General features: G+C 44.3%; 1 protein-coding gene across 1 annotated transcript in view; it reads left to right on the forward strand.

Annotated features, from left to right (window-relative positions):
• EXOC4 (exocyst complex component 4) overlaps positions 1–26,339 on the forward strand; it is a 408,492-nt gene that overhangs the window by 309,112 nt on the left and 73,041 nt on the right. The window contains exon 12 of the mRNA XM_056339463.1: positions 26,082–26,218. Coding sequence (XP_056195438.1) covers positions 26,082–26,218 — 137 coding nt within the window. The remainder of the gene's footprint in view (positions 1–26,081; positions 26,219–26,339) is intronic.

Here is a 26,339-nt window from a genome sequence, read left to right on the forward strand (position 1 = left end):
CATTCCTTTTAATATTGCTTGGTATTTGGGCATTTGGCATTGATGAATTTGTGTACTAGATGGTGCCTGTTTTCTGGTTTGTAAAGCCAATCACAGCCTGCAGGAGTGTGCACAGTAGCAGCCAGAACATTATCCAGATTTCATCTCTAGTGCTTAGTCTGAAGTCTAGGAAGTCTCGCAAAACTAATAATAATCAGAATAATAGTTCTTACATTGGTAGCGCTTGGGGAGTAGCCACATGCTTTAGACAGGTGAATTTTCTTATTTTTGCAGATAGAAAAGTTTATACTACAACAGAGGTGTGGGTTTTTCATGAGCTCCTCAAAGACTTAACGAACAGGCTGTCGAAGAGTCACCAACAGCCCATGGCTTCCTAATTATTGTTGCCTTTTCAAATCAGTGGACCATGCTATTTTTAAGAGTGTTCATGCTCAGAGCAACATCAAATGCTTGTGGCCATGATGATGCTTTTTAGCCCTTCCTATAAACCATCTGCCAACAACCACTGGAAGGGACAAGGAATGGGATTTAGAGCAATCACCATGCCACAAAGCAGAGGCTGAACTATCAAAAAAAAAAAAAAAAAGAGAAGAGAGAAGAGGTTAAAATAAAGCAGCTGATGTCCTGGAAATAAGAACCTACTGTTAGATCAGGGAGGAATACCCTTTACAAATGGACTTAGGCAAGCAGTATCTACCTGCTGTTGAGTGTAGACCAACAAATAGCTGGAGGATATCAGGGCTTACTTGGTCTTTTTGGTTCTTAAAAATAATTTGGCAACACTTAGATGGTTTGTCAAGCCAACGAAATCTCGTTTTATTGGAATGAATTGCCTGTGTGTATATGAGTGTATATTGACGTTTCTGTATTGCAGCCTCAAACCGGTAATATGGGCTAGGCATCTCTTAATTGCATTTAGCCTTGCGTTTCACAGCTGGGCTGAAGAGTGGCCAGAAAAGCTGCATTCCATCAAGTCAGGTTTCAAGTGAGGAGGAACGAGTCCTTCTGCTAATTTTTTTCCATTAATAAATCACCAGGACCATAGCACTGGAGATACAAAGAGCTGGTTGAAGTTTTGGAAAGGAGAGAAGGACTTTTCAAATCAAAATGTTCGTTTGCCAGTGAGCTAACGCAAAGAGTGTAACCCAGGAGTGGATATACTCAGGCAGGTATGTTTGGGTGTCTGGAAAGATGTGAGCTTCCAAATAAAGTCCATTTTTTATATAATAGGAATAATAGTTCTTGAACATCAAACAGTCCAGCCTTGAAGAGAAGAAGTTTTTGCTGAACATTGGTCTTAGTCTGATATATTTTTATAGTCTTTTAAAAAAACAGCAAGAAATTGCCCTAGTGGAGCTGAGAAAGTGAATTCCCCTGATAGTCTGCAGCTAGTTCAGTGCTCCAACTCCTTTCTGCATGATTGGAAAGGAAGAGTTTGGGGCAGGGATCAGACAATAATGCCAAATGTGCAGCAGCATGGAGCCTTCCAGAAACCGTCTAAAATACATATATCTGTATATTTAATCTTAGTTAGTTACGGTAGCTTGAGCTCCAAGGTACTGAGCTGTGAACAGTGGAGGAGGGAAGAGGGGAAATGTGTGCTGATGGTACTGACAGGTCGTTGGGGTAGACGTGAGGTTTTGAATCCCCTTGAGATCTTCTCCAGATACTCGGGGGGGTGGGGCAGGGGGCGGTTTGAGCCACCTTCACTTTTGTGCAATGTGCCTTTCCCCCAGGCTGCTTCCCCAGTCTCCTCTTTCGGTATTTTTATGTGGGTATCAGCTTGGCTTTTTTCTTAAAAAGTGTATTTCCACCCTGTATCGTTTGGCACTGATCCATATTTAGGTAATGAGAGAGGTTGTTTTCCCTCTGATGAGGAGAATGGTTTAAAATGTTTTTCTTCTAATAGGTTAGCAAGTGTTGAAATTGATGTAATGAAATAATGACAGGGGAGCATCTCTCCGTGAGTTTACTGTGGTGGTGAAAAACATTCTTCTTGACAGGCTTTGGGTTTTTCTTCTAGGTTTATTCCCTTGCACTTGCTCTTTTGTTTTGCTCTGAATAATCAAACAGCTCTTGAAGGCATAGGGTGGCCTTAAGGAAACACTTTTAAGTCCAGGCTATCTCCACTAGCCAGTACCATCCAGACCAACCTCAGTTACCAGTACCAGATCTGTACTTGACTGCTTGGTTTGCAGGAGATGGTTTACATCATTGCCTCTCCTGTTCCCCTTTTCCTTCTGTAAACCCCCAGTGACTGGTTATAACTTGTAGCCATGACATAATTTAAGGTTATTTATAGATTATTCCTTACTTGCAATCTTAAGTTGCATCATTTCTTGCAGGTGGTAACACAAGGCTTCAAGAGAGATTTGAATGAAGGTGGGGATGGCCTGGCTGGTCAGTGGAGGATTTTCTGTGCATAAGAAAAAGTGTAAAAATCTTGAAATAATTATACTGGAGATAGATAAATGACACATTCAAGATTAGTGTTGACGCCACAGGAGGATGCAACACAAAAGCAGGCAGCGATGTAATGGCCAGAAGGGAACAGAGCGTGTTTGGCCAAGGAAGCTGTTCAGTTCCCATCCCTACTGTAGATTTATTTTGTGCATTCAACTTTTTTAAAAGGCTACTAAAACTCGGCTCCAGGTCCAGATTGTGAGATAACCTTTTCTCTTTTTTGCACTGGAATCTGGAGGAATGGTAGGGAACTTGGGAAACAGCCATTTGGAAAGTTTATGGCAGCACACGCAAGGAGCAGGTATTTACACAGCGGCTTGATAGCTGAGTTTGTCATACAAGCTCAGGTCAAAATCAGCTTGTCTGGGTTCGTTTCTTTACATCTGATTGAAGATGCTGACTTTGGGTTGCATATGTTGCTAGCAAAAAGGAGCTGATTTTATTTTGTTTGATGCTCTGGTTTCATAGAGCAGGTCAGTGTAGACAAGGTCTAGCAGGGACGGGGGAAGGTTGTGACAGAAGTTTATGGGTCGATCCTTAAATCTTCGCTTCAGGAGATTGACATCCACAGGCGATGAAAAGGAATAGAGGAAAATTTGCACAGGCAGGGGTGAAGAAGGATAGTATTTGGGAGCTGACAGCCTTCTACGGGTGGACTTTCAATGAGAGCATCCTCTCCAGGATGTGCAGTTAGCTGTCCAAGGCCCCTTCCCTGCCTCATGTCCCACCTTGCTGAGCATGTCAGACAACATCAGGCAAGTCCACAGCTGCTTGCTGGACCCATGTCCTTGCAATAATTAGAGGTCATTTATGACAAGAGTTAGTTTGTGCTACTAAATTATTTTTTCCATTTAATTGCATAATAAAGCAGGAGTGATCCATTTTTTAGAACCTTTATCACGGTAAAAATAGCAGTCAAATCACAATCTGGAGTGTTTTTCACTCTTGCGATCTGTTCTTTTCAATCAGGTGACTGTCCATACCTGCTCTCTCTTAGCTTTCCCGTCAGTTTATGATCATATGAAGCCTCCAGCATCTTTCCTGGTTTATTTTTATGTATCACACTCTTAGGAAAAGAAAATGAAAATAGTAGGAGCAGAGAAAACTTGAGTACTGTAATTGCTTTTTCAATCAATTGTAGAGAACTGCTGTAGGAACTAAATGCAAGAGCATTTAAAAATATGTTTATGTTTCCAGCTTATTGCAGGAAAATGCTCAAATCTCTTTCCTGCTGTCTTCTGTCGTAGATATCCTTGGTGCAGCAAATTATTAAGCAGATGGTGGGAATATTTCGGTAAGGCTGGTGGAAACTGGTCAATAAAAGCATGCTTTGCGCTGACCCTTCTGGGACCTTTTGTGTATTTTGCTGTAAATGGATTAGCAGCATTTTTCTTGGGTGACGTTTATAAATTGGTTCTGCGTGAGATACGCTGGGTCACAACACAGGGTGAAACCCTCACTTTCTTTATTCTGTTTACTCCACAATCACTCACTGAATTTTCCCTAGCTAAGGAGGTCTGCAAAGGCAAACATCAGAATTCTTTATTCTTTACCATCAGAGCGGTGAGACACAAGCACTGGTTGCCCAGAGCAGCTGTGGCTGCCCCATCCCTGGAAGTGTTCAGGGTCAGGTTGGACAGGGCTTGGAGCAACTTGATCTAGTGGAAGGTGTCCCTGGACAGGTGGAACTAGATGGTCCTTAAGGTTCCTTCCAACCCAAACCATTCTATGATTTGTCCTGTTTCCAGTATTGACAAGCAGCTTTGTGTATCGCCAGCATCAGGAAATGGGAAGGGACATCTGTGTCGGTGGTGGCCACAGGGCTACAGAGTTCCTGGAACGGAGAGGAGAGGCTTGAAGATCGTGGTTTCAGGTTAAGGGAGAGAGGAGAAGGGACCATGTATTTGGATAAATGCCTGATTGCAGCTCAGTTCATGATGTTGCCATTTGAGTCTTCCCTATGATAAGGAAACTCCAGGGATGACTCAAAAACTTTCATGTTGAAGGTTTCCCGTAAAAAGACATTTTAATCAAAAGTTAATCTTCTAGTGCCCTAAGTGACATATACTTTTAGGGGGTTATTAAATAGCAGTTTTCAAACCCCATCAGTAGAGTGCACTGGGGGCTCTTGGGGCTTGGTGCAGGTACCCTGTGAGGGAAGGTGCAGTACTTCAACTCTGAATTGATGTATATTGGGGTAGCTTAAGGTTCCAATGATGGAAGATCTGTAGCTCAGGACTAAGGTGTGTTGGCAGATGAAGGTGAATGGGTCTGGTAGTGCATGCCAAGCAGAGGTTTGCCCAAAGCACATATATAAATAATACTTTCATGAGTACTTACATCCACATTCATCTAGCACAGAGATAATGAGATTTCTATGTCTCCCATACATCCTTTACATTTAAGTCAAACATGTCAGCAAAAGATTGAATACATTGTAGTTAATGGGGCTACCTTTTGGGTAACCACAGAATTACAAAGGTAGCTTCTCAGAAATGTATCATTCACAGTGAGTATTATCTAAGATGTTTGTTAATGTGTCAATGAAATTTAGGTACAGCTGCTGGAAAATACATTTTATCAAACTGTTGATATTGGATTTTGTGAGATGAGGTAGTATTTTGGTTTCAGTTCTTCTGATTTTATTAGAAACGAACTATTAAAAAAAAACATCTGATGTGGGTTCAGTTTGCATTTGTTCTTGTTGCTCTGCTGCAGGGCTCAAACAATGCAACAGAAGGAGCCATCAGGAGTTCTCACTGGGGGTAAGATAACCACTTATCTCCAACAGGGACCTAATATCACCCAAGGAGTCTCCAGAGCTGAAGGAAGTGTATTCAGGAGGACTTTGGGGGACACAAAAACATGTTCTGGCTTCTTGGAGCAGATTAGGCATTGCTGAGAAGCTGGCTGAGAGCATGGCCAGTGCAGAACTGTGCCCTGGTAATGAGATCACTCACCTGCCTGCCTGGCCCCATGTGCCCCACTGACATGGCATAATGAGAAAGATAAAAAAGTCTGGCAAGCTGTAATTTTATCATGTTGATTCTTGTGAGCTTTTTCTCCTTTCTTCATCTTTTAGAAAGCCTACTTGACATGGGGTGTTTCCCAATATAATCTCAATGCAGCAGAGCTTCCTCGTGGTCATTTCCACATTCTCTATCATACTGACATTATTCGGGGGTGGGGGGAAGAGAAGTGCTTTATAACCTCTTATATTACTTGCTGTGAATTTTAAAATTCATTATTAATTATGACAGTGTAGATTGAGCCAGTGTCTTCTGAAAGCTCTAATAAACATGTGGCAGAAAATTAAAATTACATGGCTGAATGAGTTACTGCCCCCAGCCATCTGCCCTGTCCCTTCAGTGGTTGTTGCTAGAAAGGTGAGGATATCTGATCCACTTCTGAATCCATTGCTGAAAGCCTCTGGTTTTCATTATATTTTCATGCAGGCATGGCCTGATCTCAGTTTATCTTAATATGTGATGCAGAGTTCTGTGAAGGTTTGGGAGCAGATACAGGCAGGTGAGACATCCTTAGATTGTGCTATTGAGTGGAGTGGAGGAGATAGCATGGCCGTCTGATTTTAACCCATCATCTCATCTGTCAGAGCCTCTGAAGGTTTTGAGAAGATCTCCACTCCTACATGCCCTTAGCAGGAGCAGGACACTTGGCTCCATGGAAAAGCAGAGCTGTTGTATATCCCATGTTGAAGGTTTTCAGAGGTTGTCCTCCTGCTCACTCCTCTTCAGCCCCTGAAATTTTAAGAGATTGTTTTTTAATCTGGCCCTATGGCTTGGACAGCAGGTGCATTTGTGTGGCAAACATGGTGCTGTAAAGATACCGCCTCTGCTTTGACTCTTTTCTAGAAGTAGAAGTTTGGGGAGTGTAAGGAACACCATGAGGAGACTTACCCAATCTTCCCTTCCATCTTAGGAATGGTCAGCAAGAAGTGCTTTTGGAGCCTGCTGTAAAAAAATCAATAAATAAAATGGACTGCAGGAAATCTTCCCTATTCATTAGGCTTCATCATGGTCTCTGATAGTTCAGCTCGATCCCTAAACGCTGCATGCAGTATCCTTTACAAATCACACTGAGTCTGACAGCTCTGGATTGCCTTGATAGATGTGTAAACAGTCTGCCCCGTTGTGAATGCCACCAAACCCCATGCCTCCCTGATACCTCCCGTCACCGAATCTAATCACGTACTCCCGTGTAAGTGAATTCTAAGCTCTCATTACACGACAAATAAAAACTATTCGCTTGTTTCAGTTTTGAATTGCCAGTAATTAATTTAGAGTCCAGCGAGGTGTAAAAATAGGTGTGATATTTTCCCTCTATGATGGATTTAGAAGCACAGTGCTAAGGGGCCTCTTGGGTCATGAAGTCCCGATCCCTGCCATCAGATGCACAGCATCATATAATCTGATTTTCATAAACATACTAAGTCTGTCTTCAAAGCAGCCAGATTTTCATTCCCTCTAGCTCCTGTTGAAGGGTATGTAGACTTACATTGCTTTAGTGCTTTATGATTCCTCTAATTCCAAGCAATAATAATAATACTCAAGGTGTTTATCAGTGCCTGCTTATGCAGGCTGCTGAGTTTGGTCCACCTGAACTTTGCTGTCTCTCCTGTGGGGCTGCAGTGGGGTAGGTAACTTGGAGTCATCTGCAAATGCATCTGCTCAGAGGTATTCAGCCTTTCTGCAGCTGTAATGAGTGAATTAAAAAACATGAGATTTGATACAGAGGCTTAAGACAATCTTCTTCAGTTGTAAATGGGCTGTTTTCAGTGGCAATACTTTTGGCTGTCTTTTTGCCAGTTTTTGATCCAAAACTTTGTGACTTGCTCTGGGACTACATTGCAGTAACTTTTTCTTAAGGGGTGGACCAATGAAACCTGTTTAGAGGCCTGTATTTATTTAGCAGAAAGTCAAGCTGGTTTTCAATGACTCAGGCTTATTATAAGCCATTTCCAACTTCTTGGTTGTGAAGTGTGGTCTTGGCAACCATGGTTGGTAGGACTTCCAGATTCGGTAGTTAGGGATGCTGTATTTTTGTGATAAATGAACTACTCAGGATCACCTTGAGCATTTGACCTCAGCTACTTTTGTTCCTTGAATCTATCAGAAAACACTCGCCACCTTTGAGTTCCGTAAGCTGGAGGTGTTGTCAATGAGTGAGGTGACTCATGGGTGAATGGGACACAGGAGTGAGGAAGAGATCTATCTGACATGGGACGATGGATGTGCTGTGCACGTTCTCCTTCTGCCTTTGCTGCCAGGTGGGGTTGTACAGCACTTCATAGGCTTTGCTGTCTGCACTGAACTAGCTCTCTACTGGCCCTGTCCACAGCTTGGAGACAAATAAGACAGAGTAAGAAACGACATTTGGATTAGACATGACACCCCCTAATTGTGGACGATAAGACTGTATGGGCAGGACAACAGGTCTTTGTGCTACTTGATTTAATTCACGATTGTCTATCAAGATGCTGAATTAAACAGGACATAGGCATTCTCAGGCTTTCTGATTTGGCAATGGAGTAATTTTTTATCTATGTGTTGCTGTGTGGCCCACTATCAAGGGTACCCTTCACTGCAAAAAGCCAATTATGAGAACATCTTGGCAGCCCGTGAGGGCCACACTGGTGATTTTTAGGAGCAGAAGTCTTGTGTTATAAAAAAGGTTTCATCCCCAGTGCTATCCAGGTCTAATCTTCCAGGTTTTGGCTTCTTTTGACATGGAAGTTGTGAAATTTGCCAGCGTACGTGTGGGGTTGTTTTCTTGAAAAATAGAGCTTGGCCTGACTGCTCTCACAGTTGCACAGTTCAGGAAAGATTCCTCCCTTTTTCAGACAGGGTTCTGTGTAGCAACAGGCAGGGATTCTGCTGTGGGAAGAAAGCTCTTGAATACCATTTGGCAAAAAAAAAATTTAAAAAATCTCAAGGATATTTAATTGCCTCTTCACTTGGGGGTAGTTAAGAATATCCCTTTTGCAGAGATTATGTAACCACATTCATCAGCCTGCTTCGTGCTGCTCAAGTGGAAGATGCACAAATATGGATTGACCCCATGTTGCAGTAACGCATCTCCCCTTTTAAGCACTTAATATTTAAAATTACTCTTTGCTCTCCAAAAATTCCCACATTTTTTGCCCAGTGGCAGTCCCAAAATGGCAGACTGCTTCCTGCACTGTACAAACTCCAAGTGGGATGACTGTCCCAATTCTTCAACGCTTTCACTGCCTCGGCACACCCAATGCCTGTTCCCCATCAGACCTGGTCATGGTTTTTTCTGGATAAGAAGAAAAATGTTGCTCCTACATGGGAATGAATCAAAAAACCAAGCAAGCAGTATCTGAGTAGTAGCCTGGTAGTAAATGAGCTTCTGTAATTTGCTTCTTCTACACAGAACTGAATTAAATCTGCTGCCATTAATTGCAACAACATCTTGACATTGGAGATGGATTTTTCCTCTGCTCTTTTTGCATTCAAAGTGCTACTCCCAGAGGCAGAAAGATGGCACGAGCAATCTTGAGTGCCACCTGGCTTCCCGATAAAGCTTGCATTTCATCTGGTTCACTTGTCGGCAATATCGCTCCTCTTAGCAGCACGGCATTGCCAGAGAGATCTTGCAAATATGACAACATTCAAGAGACAAATTATCTCCATTCGGAGTTAATTTCTGTTTCCCAGCAGGGCTCCGCTGTGACCCTGCTGGGTTTGGAAATGCTGCTGTTTGGTTAATAGATGAATGTTTTGTGGATGACTGTATCTGTGCTCTGCTGGTGCCAAGTTTGGCTTCCTCTGCTCTCTCGCCTTCTCACTTGCAGCCAGCATTGCGAGGCCTAAATGGATTTATTCACAGGACAATAACTTAACTGTCATTAGCATGGGGAAAATAATATATGAGCAAGCGATAAAACAAAATGCTCGTTCTCTGCCATCCATAACTGCCTGGGAAGTCTCTTAAAGATGTACTGTAGGGAGCCATCTGCTCGGAAGGAGACATGGGGCTGTCAGGAAATGATACACAAGTTAGACATGGGAAGAGAAGATGTATAGTATCGTCCAGACCATTTGCTGAGCGGGACTGCTCATTATTGCTCTGCCCGCTCTGGCTGGGAATTGAACAATGGCATCTCCGCTGTTATTAGATAGCTCTCATAATGAGCTGACCCAGTGGGGCTTTCGTTTCCCAATTTGATTTTTTTTTTTCCTCCTAGAATGTGATCTGGGGGGAAAAAAGCAACTTCTTTTTGACACTGCCCTTTTGCAGTATTTTGGAAGTGGAGTTTGTGGGTTTGCAGGGCTTTGTATTTCTTGCTACAACAGAGATCCAGAGTTATGAGCAAATGGTTGCTAAAATGCTGAGTAGTTCATTGAGTTCTTTTTGCCTCTTGCAGGGAGCTCAAAGGTGTGGAAGTATTCATTGCGTAGCGTGGGAAACAATGATGTGCAACTTGATACTTTTTTGCTTCTTGGAGTTTTGGGGGTTTCTTTTGATTAATGTACAGGCCTTTGGGCAGACTGTGATGAAATACCATAGCAGCATAGTTGCGGTCTTGTCAGCCTGGGTATTGTGGTTATGAAAGGGGAAAAGGACAAAGCTGGATCAAGTGAGGTTCCCCTGACATGTGTGATTCAGGGTTTGTCTGTAGGAGTGTTCTTCAGCACATGACATTTGACTTTACAGCATCAGGCAAACAGTGCAGCTGACTCCTAACACAAATATTTATCACAGAACTTGGGCCCCATCCAGACCTTGTTTTCTGCTGGAAGGTGTTAGATGGAGCTCTATGAGAGGTCTTCTTTTTCCATCCCTCTTCATGCGAATAGGATGGTGAAAGTTGCTTTGGTGGTAGTTGTGACCCATCAGTCAGATTCTGTGCAAACGTCCAAGTGTTCCTTTTCCACACTATTTTAAGCTGATGTGGCCAACCTAGCCTGCTGGAGATGGTCAGTCTGAAAGGGAAAGTGCCCTGCAGGCTAATGGCATTTTCCACATTTATCACTGCTTCCCAGAAAGTGTGGTACATGAACATAGGTTTCTTGTTTTCCTTCCTCACACCATGGCTCACATTTGGAAGCATCATGCTTCAGAAATAGTCCCATAGTTGGACTATCATCAGGTTGGTTCTGAGCGAAGAAGAGGCAAGTAGCTTTGTTCAAGCAGGGGAAAATAGTATTTTAACGGTGTGTAAATTTTGCACCCAGCCCGCGAGTCTCATTGTAATTGCTGCTTCTCTTTGCAAGAATCAAAGGCTGGTTTTGTCTGTTCTCCCATCTCCTGAACAGAAGAATTTGTCAGACCTGAATCTCCCGGGGTTTGGAGTGGTCACTCGGTTTTGATGAATGCAATATTAATACAAGCTGTCAGATACTTGGAGCAAGCTGCTCACAATCTCCATGCATGAGGAATTTCAAAATAATCCTTTGGGGACATCGAGGGACAGAACTGTGATCTCCTTAGTCTTTGATGTGTAGAACACAAGGCTTAATTTATTGAATAAATCACAAGTGATGCCATCACGTACAACATACAAGTTTTCTCTGTGCTTTTTGGGCAGAGCTTCACACTACATCTTCCCTGTTGGTCTGGTGCTGTGCAAGGGTACCCTGAGTTGCCCTTACACTGGTCAAGTCAAACCGTGCTCATGCCGCAAGAGTAAATGCAGAAAAGTAAACAAATGGAATAAATGAAACTATAGAGCTTTTAAATCTTCTGCTTCCTTTTACAGAAGAGACAATTCATCTTTTTGTAGTTTCCAACTTCAGAAGCTCTGCATAATGCCAAGGGTTTCATAAAATTGAGATTTCACAAGACTAAGGATATTTGGATTCTCTTTGTGTATGTAGACATATATGTGTGTTAATTTTTACCTTGAGTACATTGCCTCTCATTTCCTAGTGGCTTTGGTTTTTGCTTACTGAGTCATACCTGGGAGGAAGAGTAGGGAAAGTTGGTCTGAGAGACTTCAGCTCTACTAAGGTATGCCTGGATGTGGTTGGAAGGCATTTTCTTGCTGAGTTGTATTGTGATTTCTCCATACCAGCAATGTGTTTGTCTGAAATCATCTGGAAGCAAATGAAATCAGGCTGGGGAGTCTAGCATCTGTCTTGTCCTGGAGAGTCTAGTGGTTAGAGTATTGGCCGGTGCAATCAGACATCGAGGCTCACATCCCTCTGCTGAGTGAATGGTCTAGGAGAAAAATTTATCTCCTTTTTATTGTTTTCTTAACCACTGAGACAGAGGGGCAGAGATCAATTTTGTGTATAAATAGCATTTCAGCACAGGTCTGTTCTAATGGGAATATGGAAAAGGTCTTGATTTTGCCCATTCTGTTTGGGGCAACCCAAATTAGAAACATCAGAAGTTGCTGTGAAACCAAAGTGTCATCCTCTGGCCTCCTGTGTGCTTTGTTGTGTCAATTCTCTTTGTAAACAGTTGGGTTTTTTTCCTTTAAATTTATACTCAACCTTAGCCCCACAGAATCCCTTAGCTCCAACTTGAGGGCAGCTCTCTGGGAGCTGGTGGCTGTTGATGTGGCCCATCAATCATAACTATCAATGGTAATGGCCAGCCCTTTATGCACAGGGCCACATTATGTGTGGCAACGAGTTCTCAAGAAAACCAATGTAATGAGGGTTTTAGCAAAAATACAGCCTCTGAATTGCAGAAATCCATCCCAAGTTGCTGGTAGGTGACATTTAAAAGCACTTTGGAATATTTGAGATTTCTTTTCTTTACTCTCTGATTCCTACATTTAGAAAAAAATCATCTACAGGTGAAAACTAAACTAATGTTTAGGGAAAATAAGGTTTTTTAACTACTTGAGAATGCTTAAACAAGGGTCAGTTGGTCTACTGCTTTTTACTACTGCCTCTAGAAAAATGAAACATACACCATTCCTGTGGTTTAACTGCATTTTCATCCATGGTGGCTTATAAAGTCAAGCCAGAGAAAACAATACCATAAATTTAAATGCCAATTTTAATATACTTTTGGATGTCTTAGTGGGAGACATATCATCGGCAGGAATTTAATCCACTGCCTGTAATTGGCTGGACCCTCTTGGAGGGCCTCTGCTCTCTCCCATGTTTCCCAAGGATTGCTTTGGAAAATACAGACTGCTTTATCACATTCATTATAGTTAGGTTAATTCAGTGTAAGACACAAATGTGAATTGCAGTGCTCTAAGGTGAGGTTTGAGTGACCTGTGTCTTTCAGGATCTCCCCTATATTGGGTGTTACCTTCTAGAAACTCACTAGTGACCTTGGTTTTGTCACTCTACATTGTCATTTAGCCCTACAGATGAGACTTAGAAACTTGTTCCAAAATCATAGAGTCATGAAATGGAATGGTTTGGGTTGGAAGGGACCTTAAAGAGCATCTACTTCCAACCCCCATGCCATGGGCAGGGACACCTTCCACCAGCACAGGTCGCTCCAAGCCCCGTCCAGCCTGGCCTTGAGCACTGCCAGGGATGGGGCAGCCACAGCTGCTCTGGGCAGCCTGTGCCGATGGCTCACCGCCCTCACACTAAATAAATTCTTCCTAATATCTACTCTAAATCTACCCTCTTTCAGTTTAAAACCATTCCACCTTGTCCTGTCGCTACAGGTCCTTGTAAAAAGTCCCTCTGCAGATTTCTTGTCAGCTGTTTCAGTACCTTTAGGTACTGAAAGGCCACTCTGAGGTCTCCCTGGAGCCTTCTCTTCTCCAGGCTGAACAGCCCCAACTCCCTCAGCCCGGCTTCCTAGCAGAGGTGCTCCAGCCCCCGATCATCTCCGTGGGCTCCTCTGGACTCGCTCCAACAGGCCCGTGCCCTCCTTGTGCTGAGGACCCCAGAGCAGAGGCAGCGCTGCAGGGGGGTCTCACCAGAGCGGAGCAGAGGGGCAGAATCCCCTCCCTGGCCCTGCTGGCCACGCTGCTCTTGGTGCAGCCCGGGGCTCGGTTGGCTTGCTGGGCTGCGAGCGCACCTTGCCGGGCCACGCTGAGCTTCTCGTCCACCAGCACCCCCAAGTCCTTCTCCTCAGGGCTGCTCTCAATCCATTCTCTGCCCAGCCCGTGTTTGTGCTTGGGATTGCCCCAACCTACAATCTGACAAATGGCCTTGTGATTTCAGTGAAATTACCTCTTTCTGATCCTAGAAGCTCTGCCTGGGTTAGCTCTTGGAGCTCAGCCTGGATTAACTGTTAGCCTTTACATGTCATTCATGTATTTATTTGGCCCTTCTGCTTTTAGTATTCTTTCGCATTTTCATTAATTCTTGTTGAATTTAGATCATACTTACAGTCTCTGCATTGTTGTCCACATGGACAGCATAAATTCATGAGCACAATATCATCTTCTTTTGAGGGCTCAGTCCTAAGCCGTTCTCCATCTATTTTTTCAGATAGCTTTTTTTTTTTTTTTCATCAGCCAGATGCCCTTGTTGTGGTTGCTGTGTCTTTCCAGGAGTTTCTTTCCTCCACATGGGGCATGTGTATGCCCTCTCTCTAGCAAGAGATTTTTAATAGGTAAGTATGCTTTAAAAGCTGAAGCTCTGAGACTGAAGGAAATAGACCTTGGAGCACATAGAGTATTCATAAAAATGATACAGATGGGTCTTATTCTGCAAACAGGGCTAGCCATATGAAAACATTTATTAAAAAATGAGGTTCACTCTGCTTCCAGAATTGATGGCCTGCTTCTGAGCATCATTAATTTCATGGCCCGTGTTCAATTTGTATCATGTTTCAGCTGCTAATGATGTTCTAGTGCAGGTATTACAAAGGAGAAAGAAACCTGCCACTCAGTACATGAGAAATAAATTGTCACCTTGCCATGAGTGTACCTGTAATTGGGAGAGTTGTGTAAAATCCTAAGAGCCACTTCTGGGAATATTCAGGGGGGCTGAAAATGTCAGGGACGAGCTTCTCAGCTCCTGCAGTACAAACCATTGCTTGAAATAACTGGACGTTATTTCTTTTCATTGCAGCCTTGCACAAATGTATATTGATTAATAAAGGAAGAGAGTGGTCTGTGTCTGACACTTTTGAGTGATAAACAGTTATGCAGCAGTAAAGAGGGTATATTAAAGGCTGAGAGCTAATGACTTTTCTTGTGTATGTAACACATTAAAACCAGCATGAAGCTACAGCTATTTTATCATGCTGCTAATGTCTCTGACAACATTCACTTGGTAGGAATGAATGAATGGAAATCCATTTAGAGAAGTAAATTAAAATACCTTAAAAAATGCCTTTAATAATAGCTACAGAACTCAGCAGGATCAGAGAAGTGAGAGATACAAAAGACCTATTAAGTTATCCAGTCCATCTCTCTGCCAAGGTAGCGGCATTCCTTATTATGCACTTACTACTGTATCATTCAGTGAAGACTTAAATGTCTCAAGTGGCAGTGTTTCTTATGGGAGGGTGATCTAAAGGCTCTAAGATTGGACTGTGACGAACTTTCCCCTGTGTGCAACCTAATTTTTCCTTCCCTGCTCATCTCCTCTGCTGCACACGTGGATGTGCAATGAGAATAAATGGATGAAAATCCTTATTCGAGTGTTAACTTTTATATTTCCTGCTTTTTAACTTTGTAACAATGCTGAGTTAGCAGCCTGCTTGGTGTCAGGGGTGAGTGTTTGTTTGTTTGAAGACTATCAAAACATCAAGTGGATGCTTCCAGTCCCATGGCTATGATTTAAAGCAGTATGTTTTTGGAGTTGAGAACCGCTTGGCAGGGGATGCTCCGTGGCTTCTGCTGGTAGTCCATCTCCAGCAGCATGGACCCACTGAATCCAGTCCCTTTTTTTTGGCATGGTGGCATGTTCCTGGGCACCGGCTAAGAGTTGATGTGCCAGGAATTCCTGTTTTGTGGGGAAATTAGGAGAGGTGAATAGTTACAGTGTCTTTTTGGGGTGCAGATCTGCACTGCTAGTTCTAGAGAAGAAAATGCCACTGCTTTTAGGTATTTCTGTGTCAGAGCTTCTGGGATGGCAAGATGGTTTTGTTTGGCTAGTTGTTTTTAAGCATACCTTGGGCAGCTTTTGCCATGAAATATATTTGGGCTCAAAATCAGAATAAATGTGCCTGATCTCCAGTATAATCAGCTATAGAAGTGTGCCCAGTAATTTCTGCATCAAGTCCATAACTCGGTTTGAATGTAGCTAGTGTTTCAGATAAGCACCTGTGCTTGATTTAGAGCCTTGCAGAGATGGAAAATCCAGTACATGCAAGCTGTTCATGTGGTTAATTACCTCCACTGTTAAAAAACATGTAGCTCATTTCTGCTCTCGTATGATCCAGCTTCAGCTCCCATCTGCTGGATCTCTCTATGGCTGGCTTAGAAGGCTTAAATAAAATAAATAAGGAGCTTGAAAAGTATTCTGGTGTCAGAGGCATTCAGGAGGTCAAAAAGAAAAAGATTTTTTTTTCATTTTTCTATGCAAATGTCTGAACAGGGAAGTGTAATGATAACCATCAAATTCAGTTCATTTGGGCAATGTAAAGCAGGCAGTTGCACAGAGCATTTCTCACCGGAAAAAGCTTTTCATATGTAGTTATCTAGTCACATCATTCTGTCCTGATGTTGTGGCAAAATTGGTTTCTGGTGGGACAAATGAGCTGTAGTCTCATATGTGAGTGAGCATCAGTCTACAGCCGTCATGAAGGATTGTGAAGAAGAACTGAATTGCAACCCAGTTGTTAAGTCCACATTCTGCATGATGTAAGAAAGCATGAAGGTAGATGTTGGCCAATTCTGACCTGCGATGTTGTACAAAGGGATTCAGTTTAATTGGAAATTGGGGAAATCTTCCTAAGAAAATGTTTCCTTGCTGTGAAGCTCCATCTGGAGCACAAGCATGTCTCAAATTTGGACAAAGAACATGATGAAAAATCCCATCCTGACATACCACGGTCTTTGTAGACCCCAGTCTTTTCCAGCTTTGGGATTTGGCTTTACCTATTGCAGAAAAGGCACATGCGCTTTTAGATTGTGCAGGCTTTCGTTCAAATTGCAGAGCAAATGAGTATCCCTTACCTGTTTTTGAAATCATTGCAGAGCATAGTTTGAAAACCCTCATGGCAGACTCCTCTTTCTGTGCTTTAAGTAGTTGTGATGGATTGCACACCACGCTTACTGGACTTCAGCAGGGCTGGCCACAGTTGATGTGAACTTTGTGTGTTACAGAGGAGGTTCATGTGTTCAAAACACAGACTGTGAAATCCTAAATAACGAAATTAGTGTTTAGAGGAAGAAAACAGTTCTTCTGCATGGTCAAAGGTAATACAGTAATAAGCAGATTTTACGGTACATGTTTTCCTTTTTTAAAAAAAGAAAATGTACATTTTGCTCTTCATCAATATTCTAGTTCACTGGAGCAAATGTTTTCTGGATCACACAGTGCCAGGTAAATAAGAGCTATCCAAGACCTTGTCTGTACACTCATTTGGCTACTGCAGCATCACATTTAAAGGTGAAAGGGAGACACAGCAGATCCTGGGCTCCTGTTCACATCCATGGGGATGAAGGAACTCAGGACCTCTAGAATAAAGCCCATAAAAAGAAAAAATGTCACTGAAACAGGCAGTGTTATAGTTTAAAAAAAAATAATAATCCCTCAAGGCTAGGAGCATTTGGGAAGCAAAGTTGTAGTAGAATGTAGTATAACCATAGTAACAGTCAGGATCCTGCAGAACTGATACTGGGATAATGATTTTTGCTGAAAAAAAAAGAAGCTGTATGAGAAAAGCAGGCTATCAGATTTTAAGACCGTAAAAAGAGTTTTTGCATTTAAACACATATTTGAATTGATACATACTAAGAACTCCAGCCCTTTGTAAACCCTGGATGTACCACAGAAGAAAACAAATTGAAAAGCCCCCTTATCACTCTGTGTGAAATAACCACTAATCAGTAAAACAGACAATTTAGACTACCATCTTTCTTCTGTTAGCTAAGGAAAAATTATTTTAGTTGGTTCAGGGTTGGTTTTTTCCCTTCTGCTTCTGTTGGGGTAATCATAGCACTGATACACTGAAATAGGGATGGAGGTTGGGACCCATGGCAGTGATGGAGCTGGAGCAGCACCCAGCTCTCCTGCCCAGCCCATGCCCCCTCCCCCAGCCACAGGGGTTAGCTACTTTTTAAACATAAAGTAGGTTTAAGCAGCCAGTTTATCACAATATTTAGGAGAAGCTGGGTCCCCAGCTCATGGTTTTCAGTTTTGAATGATTTCCATCTCTGACTCTGCTCTACCAACATGTAATAGCATTTAATGAGATGAGAGTAGTTATTTTGGTGGCCTCACAAGACAGTTATTAAACTGCTGGAATGTGGGCAAAGGGAGTAAATGCATTTGTCTTTTTATCTCCATCTCCCATTGCCCTTCAAGGTGCTGACAGCACTTGATATTTAGAAGCTTACAAGAGGCTGTCCAGGTATTTAAGCAGCAAAACTGGTAAAGCAAAGCACCAGTAAAGCAAAGCACATGCTGGGAGATCACTGCAGAGCTCCGTTTCACCTGCCTGCTGAGTAACAAACTATTATTAATTGACAGCAGAATAACCAAATTGCAACTGGCACCCTAATGCTGCAGAGCATCACGGGTCAGAACACGGGGGGAGGCAGGATGGCAGGTGGGGGCGTGGGATGGGGAGGCAGCTTGGGCACGATGGGTTTCCTAGTTTAGAGCTGATTGCCTTGGATGTGATTTTGGCAAAGCTCCTGTGCCTGCTGAAAGCCCATTAGTCTCTATAAATGTCCTAAGAAACTAATCACAATATTAATGAATCATAGAATAGAACAGCCCGGGTTAGAAGGATCCTGAAAAGATCATCTGGTCCAACCTCTCTTGAGAAAGGGAGCCAAGATGAGATTGTCCAGCACCCTCTGCAGTTGCATCTTGAAACCCTCCTACAATGGGGGCTCTACCATGTCCCTGGGGAGGTTGTTCCAGTCAGTGATTCTTCTCATTGTAAAAAATGTCTTATGTCGAGATGAAACCTCTCCCATTGCAACTTGTACCTGTTGCCCCTTGTCTTCTTCGTGTGGTCCTTCTGAAGACAGTTCTTCTGTCTTCTTTATAGCTGCCCCTGAAGTACTGGATAATATAACAAAATTAACCCCAGATCCTTGACCCTAGATCCTGTATCCTATATGGTATTTGGAGAATTGCACATTTTTCTGTGGAACTCCGTATGCCGGGCCATATCTAGGAAGCACATCAAGCTCAGTCCTCTCTCTACAACCCCATTACATGCCGGGAACACTTACTTGCATCCAGCAGCATTTTGCTGGTATGAAACCCAAGTGCAGCGATGGTCAGCCAAGCTTCAGAACTTTCATAGAATCACAGAATGGTGGGGTTGGGAGGGACCCCTGGAGCCCCCCCAGCCCAGCCCCTGCTGAAGCAGCTCTCCCAGAGCGGGCTGCACACAGTCACGTCCAGGGGGTTCTGAATGTCCCCAGAGCAGGAGACCCCACAGCCTCTCTGGGCAGCCTGTTCCCCTGCTCTGGCACCCTCACGGTAAAGAAGTTCTCCCTCCTGTTCAGGTGGGGCTCCCTGTGCTGCAGCTTGTGCCCGTTGCCCCGTGCCCTGTCGCTGGGCACCCCTGACAAGGGCCTGGCCCCGTCCTCCTGGCACTCGCCCTTGAGATGGTTGTAGACACCCATAAGGTGCCCTCTCAGTCTTCTCCTCTGCGGGCAAAACGGGCCCAGCTCCCTCAGCCTCTCCTCATCAGGGAGATGCCCCAGTCCCCTCATCATCTCCGTAGCCTCTGCTGGCCCCTCTGCAGCAGTTCCCTGTCTCTCTGGAACTGGGCAGCCCAGTTCCACCGGACCCAGCACTCCAGACGCGGCCTCACGGAGGCAGAGCAGAGGGGGAGGATCCCCTCCCTCGCCCTGCTGGCCATGCTCCTCCTCATGCCCTGCAGGGTCCCAGGGACCTTCTTGGCCCCAAGGGCACGCTGCTGGCCCAGGGGCAGTTTGCTGCCCACCAGAACCCCCAGGCCCTTCCCCGCAGAGCTGCCCCCCAGCAGGGCAGCCCCAGCCCGTGCTGGTGCGTGGGGCTGTCCCTGCCCAGGGGCAGGACCCTGCACGGGCCTTTGCTGAGCTCCATGAGGTCCCTCTCTGCCAGCTCTCCAGCCTGGCCAGGTCTCGCCGAATGGCAGTGCAGCCTCTGCTGCAGCAGCCGCTCCTCCAGCTTTGTGCCATCAGCAAACTTGCGGAGGGAGCCTCTGTCCCTTCATCCAGGTCACTGATGAGTAAGTTGAACAGGACTGGACCCAGCACTGACTCCCGGGGAACATCATGAGCTACAGGCTTGCAGCCAGACTCTGCACTACTGATCTCAACCCTCTGAGCTCTGCCATTCAGCCAGTTCTCAACCCACCTCAATGTCCTCTTACCTGACACACACTCCCTGAGCTTGCCTCTGAGGGTCTTGTGGGAGACAGAGTCAAAAGCCTTGCTGAGGTCAAGGCAGACAACATCCACTGCTCTCCCCTCATCTACCCAGCTGCTCATTCCATCACAGAAAGCAGGTTGGTCAGGCGTGATTTCCCCATGGTGAATCCATGTTGATTTCTTCTGATAACCTCCTTTTGCTCCACTTGCTTAGAGGTGACCCCCAGGATGAGCTATTCCATCACCTTCCCTGGGATGGAGGTAAGGCTGACTGGCCTGTAGTTTCCTGGGCCCTCCTTGCCCTTTTTGAAAACCGGAGTGACACTCGCTTTCCTCCAGTCCTCAGGGATGTCCCCTGTCCTCCACAGCCTTTCAGAGATGATAGAGACTGGCTTGGCAATAACATCTGCCAGCTCCCTCAGCACTTGGGGGTGCATCCCATCAGGGCCCATGGATTTGTGAGTGTCAGGTTTTCATCAGTGATCTCTAACATGTTCCTCCTTGGAAGGGGAAGGTCTTCCTTTCTCCAGACTTCTCTTGCCTCCAGGGCCTGGAAAATCTGTGGCCAGCCTTGGCATCCATCCCCTTAGCACTCCCGCAGGCATAGCTGTTCTGAGGGAAATACTGGGCAGCCTCTAGCCCCATCTCAGGGCAAGCAGCTTCCAGCATGGAAGCAGCTGAGATGGAGCTGCTGAGCACATGGCAGGGGGGAGGAAGTAAGTAAATAAATAAATAAAAGCAGCAGAAAATATTCCCCAAAATGGCGGGAGTATTTTGCCTAAACCTCCTGTTATTTAAAATGTTTGCACTGGGCATGGCACAGGCAGCAGTTTGGCAGCTGACTGCCAAGAGGTTTGGAGAGGTGGGATGGGGATGGCCGACACTGCAGCATGGAGGGTGGGCTCAGAGGGGAATGAGGAAGAGTGAAGTTTTGATAGGAGAAAAGAAGCTGGATCAGATCTTCGACGGATGCTGTTTCCTTGGAGCCTTGGTTAATGAAGGGGACTTCCCCAGCGTTTGACTTTCCCTGGTGCGTGCCGCGGGGCAGGGTTAGCACCAGGGACTGCACTAGGGCTCCTGAACCAGAGCATCCCTTGGCACCCTGGGTTACGGACTTGTGAGATGCTTGAGCCCAGTAGCAAGGTGCTGGGAGATGACCACCCGTTGCTGGCATTCAGCCAGATCCAGAGCTGGCTTTCAGTGCATGCCCATCAGCTTTATTGCTTCCATCCCAAGCTGTCCAGAAGCCTCCACAAGTTCATTTCTGCAGCTCATTGCAGAGTGAGGAATCAGCCTAACACCCACAGGTACTACAGGAATGTAACGCCAGCCTTCCCAGAGGAAAGGAGACACTCCACGGTCTCTTAAACCACAACCATGTAGTTTCCAAGTGCAGCCCCCAGCTCTGCACCCCACCTCCACGGGAGGAGCCGGGGCAATTTGTGGGGAAGTTTGTCACCATAATGAATGATGACACGGCACACAGCACCCGAGACAGGTGAGGCTGCATCAAGTGGAACAAATCTGTATGGATGATGCGTTTCTGCTGGGGCAGGCGAAGGCTTCCTCCTCTGACATGATGATTTATGTATTTGCAGCTGTTGCCTGAAGAGTAGCACCGCAGCATGGGTCACTGGAGCCCTCTGCTGAGTACACCTTCTCAGTGCCGGGAAAGGAGGATGAATAATGCTTTGGAAAGGCAGATGCTGCGAATTTAACATTGTTGGGGGCAGCTGAGAAGCTGTAATTAAAAATAAAAAAACAACAAGAAAATGCATGAATAAATGTTGCATGTCAAGGAGTCAGTTTGAGACATAACCACCAGCATCCTTTGGAAATGGACCGAAACCCAGAGCTATGGGCCAGCACTGAGCCTGAAGAGGTTTAAAAACCTTTCATCTCTCCTATTCCGCCTTTAATTACAGCTGTGCTCCATATAGTACTTTTAAATTTGTGGGGTGTCAGCTAATCTCCAGTGTAAAAATTAGATTAGGCTTTTTTTGGCTTGCCTTTTTTTTTGTTTGCCTTTAAGGCAGCCACATCCTGCACTCATCTGGTGCCTTCCTCTGCCAAGGCATCTCAAGGAGATTTTAAAGTGACGGGCAATAGTATACTAATAATTGACAACCTTTACAGTTCCAAGGTCTCTTCCTCCATCTGCTGTGTTTTCAGGAGCCTGTCACGTGGTGAAGCCATCGCTGCACAGGTATATTCCCATCTTTGCCTTCTTCCCCCAAGGAAATGAAGCAAGTAAACAGGCATGGGAGAAGCTTTGATTTCTGCAGAAAAAAATATTTAGGGTGGAGATTGTTCCTCTAATCTAAGTGCTCCTCGCTAAGAAGTTGGAGAAAGCAAAATGACAGATTGAAAACCTGGAGGTTTGCGTAGGCTTGACCTGTTTTGAACTTATGCGTGTTGGGGAGTTGTTGGGGAACCAGCTTTATTGTACTGAAACTGCATTTTAAGAGACTTTTACAAACATACTTCCAGCTGCATCATTTTACATCGAGTGCCCTCTGGCTGTAGAGGAGTTCAGTCATTTTAAAAACTTAGGTGGGGTTGCACAAGACAATAATTCCAGAGGTATTATTGGAATAATACCTTTGGGTCTGCTTATTCTCCATCACTCTGGACTGGTGAAAACCCTATGGCCAGAGTGTAAATTATACCTGCCCTGGAGCTGCTTTACGTTATCTGAAGCTTCAGCACAACTGAGAATAAGGGCCATATCAAGGAATAATGATAAATGTTTGCAAGATACATTAAAGCTTAAACCCATGGTGTTAATAACAAGTGGTGCGGCTCTGTTTTATTCTGTTACTTCAACAGTAGCTAATGGACAGGAGGTTGTAAGAAGGAATTTCTTTTTATTTTTAGTAGCCTTAAGACTCTTTTAAAACCTTCACCCCAATGTGCTGTGGGAGTAATGAATCATACCCTCTGCGTGATGTTAGGATTCAGCACCACGCAGCGTTTTCAGGTGCGAGAAGATGAATATTGTTCTGTGGATGAGTTTCCTTGTTAGTGTGGGTTTTTTTAAAAGGCTTCATTGAAGTGACTTGCCATAAAATTATGCTTTGATCATACCCATTTGCTGTTAATGAATCCAGATGGGTTAGAGGCAACCGGATTGTAACTCTCTGATAATACGTGCACTGCCTTTCATTTTCTCGCACGGAGTTTCAGAAGATCCTGCGCTGTCCCAGCTAACGAATCCAGCTGTATTAGTGTGGCCTAATGCATCCTAATACAGTGTCCCCAGAGATTCGTGCAGATGTGTCAGGATTGCTTTGGAAAAGGTTAAGATGTTACAGAAAAATAGCCATTACCTATCTGGTACTATGTTCTTTCATATGGTAATCTTTTTTCTTTTGGTTTTTTTTGGTCATGCAAGTAGCTTTGTATTTCCTTTAAATCAAAAGATCTTATTCTAAGATCCAGATATTGGCAGGAGCTTAGCTGTGATTTTAATGTTGTAGAGAGGAGAAAGTAAGTGGGAGAAATGACGTAGAAACCAGCAATATCTTCTTTTTTAACATACAGTCTTTGGATTTTTAGGTTGTTGTTTGCTCAAATGTTGAGTTACATAAAGAAATAGACATGAGATGGATCAAGACCAGGTTTGATTCCTCTTTGTGTGGTTGCACATCCAACCCATGAAGTTTGCTATCACACGAGGATACTCAGAAGGAAGATCCTTCCCCTGGTGTGCTCTAGGAGAGATCAGCTGATAGCATGGGTCTGCTGAAAATCCCACCCATTTCTCACCAGTGAAATACCAGTGGCAAATGAGAAGTATGATTATCCATGCGAAAAGGAGAAAACCTGTTTTTGTCTTCCAGGTTGCTACATGACTTGGAAGATTATTATTTTTTTCATTCCCTATGTATAAATGTTAACTTTAATGCTTCACCCTTAAGGATCAGGATCAGACCCAGAAGGAGTCTTGAATGCTGCACAGCAACTTCTGTATTTTCTGTTTGGGCAGTCAGAGATGTTCTCGTGGCTCGTGTCAGCAGGTTGGAGAGTCACCTTGTCCCCTCTTGACAGACAAACACTGGCCATGGGAGCACTTTTAAAGCCATCTAGGTGCAAAATGAAGCCGGTCTGCTGAACCCCCTTGCACTGACTGTGGTCATCGGTGCTTGAAAGTTGAAGGACAGCAGCTCCTTAAACAGCCTAAATGTAATGAAGGCATGACTGTGCCCTACCTCTAGCCCAGTGGATCTCATTGATCTAATTTCCCCAAATTACTAGGTAATTTTCACACTGCATTTATCAGCCTAACATACGTAGTCTTGGGTTTACTCTCAAGGGAAAGGTGCCAGATTGGTCTCACATTTTAGTAGGAACTGGGTAGATTCTTAAAATGCTGCTTTTCCCCTTGCTACAGTCAGCCTGGCACCCAAGCAGGGATAGCAAAAAGCCTGGGCAAGTTTGAATGCTGCAGCTAACAAGCTGTGCTCACACACCTTGGAGCCCATTGGTGCCAAAAAAGCATCCGTGGCTGCTGCAGCCTCTCCACGCGGTTGTCTGCTTCATTTGCTTGCAGTGGTTCTGGGTTGCAAGTCCTGTATGCTGAATTGCTCTCTTGTGTACATCAAGGCCAGGGTGGGACTGAGTATTAAAACATAGATACTTGTAATAATAGGAGAAGCGGCATAAACAAGAGCATCTGAGAGGCAGCTACGCCAGACTGTATTTTTGTTTGGACAAAATAATCCCAAATTGTTGCTGATTACAATATGAAAGATCAGTTAATTACTGTGATTTGGTTAAGAGCAAGCTTAATAAGATACAAGAGCAACCAAAGAGAAGGGTGTTTTTTTTTCCTCCAAGTACAGTAGTGAGCCAAGGATGTATCAGAAACAGCACAGGCGGTGACTAAGCCTTCATTGAAACCCCCACATGCTAAGGAGTCATGTGTGCTCTGAATGAGGATGAGATTTGCAGATGCTTTTTTACCAAATCAGGGACAGTTAGAAGAATCAATTCCTGTCACTCAGGGGTTGCTCTGGAGGAGCAGGATTATGGATCAGGGAGATGCTGCCACACTTTAATCTGGAAATCAATAGAGAGATGGAAGTTGGGCTTGTGAGGATGTGGCAGAGACAATGATTTGGGGCTTGATGAGATTTTGCTCTGCAAACGACTGAGTCACTAACTCCTCTTCACGTCCTGATTAACACGGAGAAAGGGCTAAATTCAGCTTTGATGCAGCCCTCGTGAAGTCTCTGGGGTCCCCCCATATAATTTGAGTCCAGAATTTCTCAGACAATCCAGGGCTCCCAGATGCTTTAGTCTCCTTTGCCTTTGCACATAGCTCAGGAATACCCTTCACTCTGCCGAGCTTAATACTAATTCAATGTATATCAGCCCTGGATTTTGGTAACCTTCCTTCTGTCCAGTTTGTAGCAACCAAATGAAATACAACAGTCAATGTTGTAAATACAAATGGTGTCAAGTCACCTTGCAGTGCCTCAGAAATCTCAGAATTCATACGGAGCTGTTTAAATCTCAGATGTTATCAGATATGTGGTACCTCCTTCTGCAGGCTGTCCAAACTTGCTCATCTATAGGATGTAGAGCAGCATTTTTGGTTTGCAGACTTGTGCTGTTGTCCTATGATTGTAATACACTGCTTGGGGTAACAAAAGGGTTGCAAGGCGCTACTTAAACCTCAGGTGGCAGTAGAAAGCTTGTGCCCTACACAATACACACGCAGCTCATATGAGTGGGAGTGATGGGTGAAATCCTCAGTATTTAAGATGGTCTGCAATCTGTGAGACCAGAGTTATTGGTCAGGCTGAAACACTTGGCGTTTGCAAGTCCAAGCAGAGTTCAGTGAAGCCACGTGTAACCAGTTCCTCTGAAAATCATACCTTCTGCATGTTGAGGTTTCATCTAGTGAAGGAAAGACCTGGTGAACTCCACTGGTCCTCAGCAACTGGCTCAGAAATCCGGACTTACAGACCTGATAGTCAAACAGCTAGGCAACCCCTGTTCACCTCTTGCATGGTTTCTTCTTTTTCTTCATTCATTCTGCTTTACGCCACTTTATGGTATGGACTGCTCCAGCATCTGCTCAGCGTCAGGAAGCATCAGCTGTATGGTTGCATCTGTGATGCTAATTAGCAAAATATGAGAAGGCTGAAATTAAGATATACGCTGAACTGCTATTCATACTTCAGCTTTTTTTCTTTTCCAGAGCACAGTAATTGTGGAGAAGACTGTTCAAGACCTGATGAACCTGATGCATGACTTGAGCGCCTATTCGGATCAGTTCCTGAACATGGTGTGTGTGAAACTCCAGGAGTACAAGGACACTTGCACCCTTGCCTACAGGTACAGGCAGGCTTGGAAACCAGTGTATGCTAGCAGTACTGCTCTTGGGCTTCTGCTGTTTTGCCCTGAGTAAGCAGGAGGTACTTCTGGAAATCATCTCTGCAGACATGGTCAAGGATTT

The sequence above is a fragment of the Falco biarmicus genome, chromosome 5, assembly GCF_023638135.1.
Source record: "Falco biarmicus isolate bFalBia1 chromosome 5, bFalBia1.pri, whole genome shotgun sequence".
Taxonomy (NCBI): Eukaryota; Metazoa; Chordata; class Aves; order Falconiformes; family Falconidae; genus Falco; species Falco biarmicus.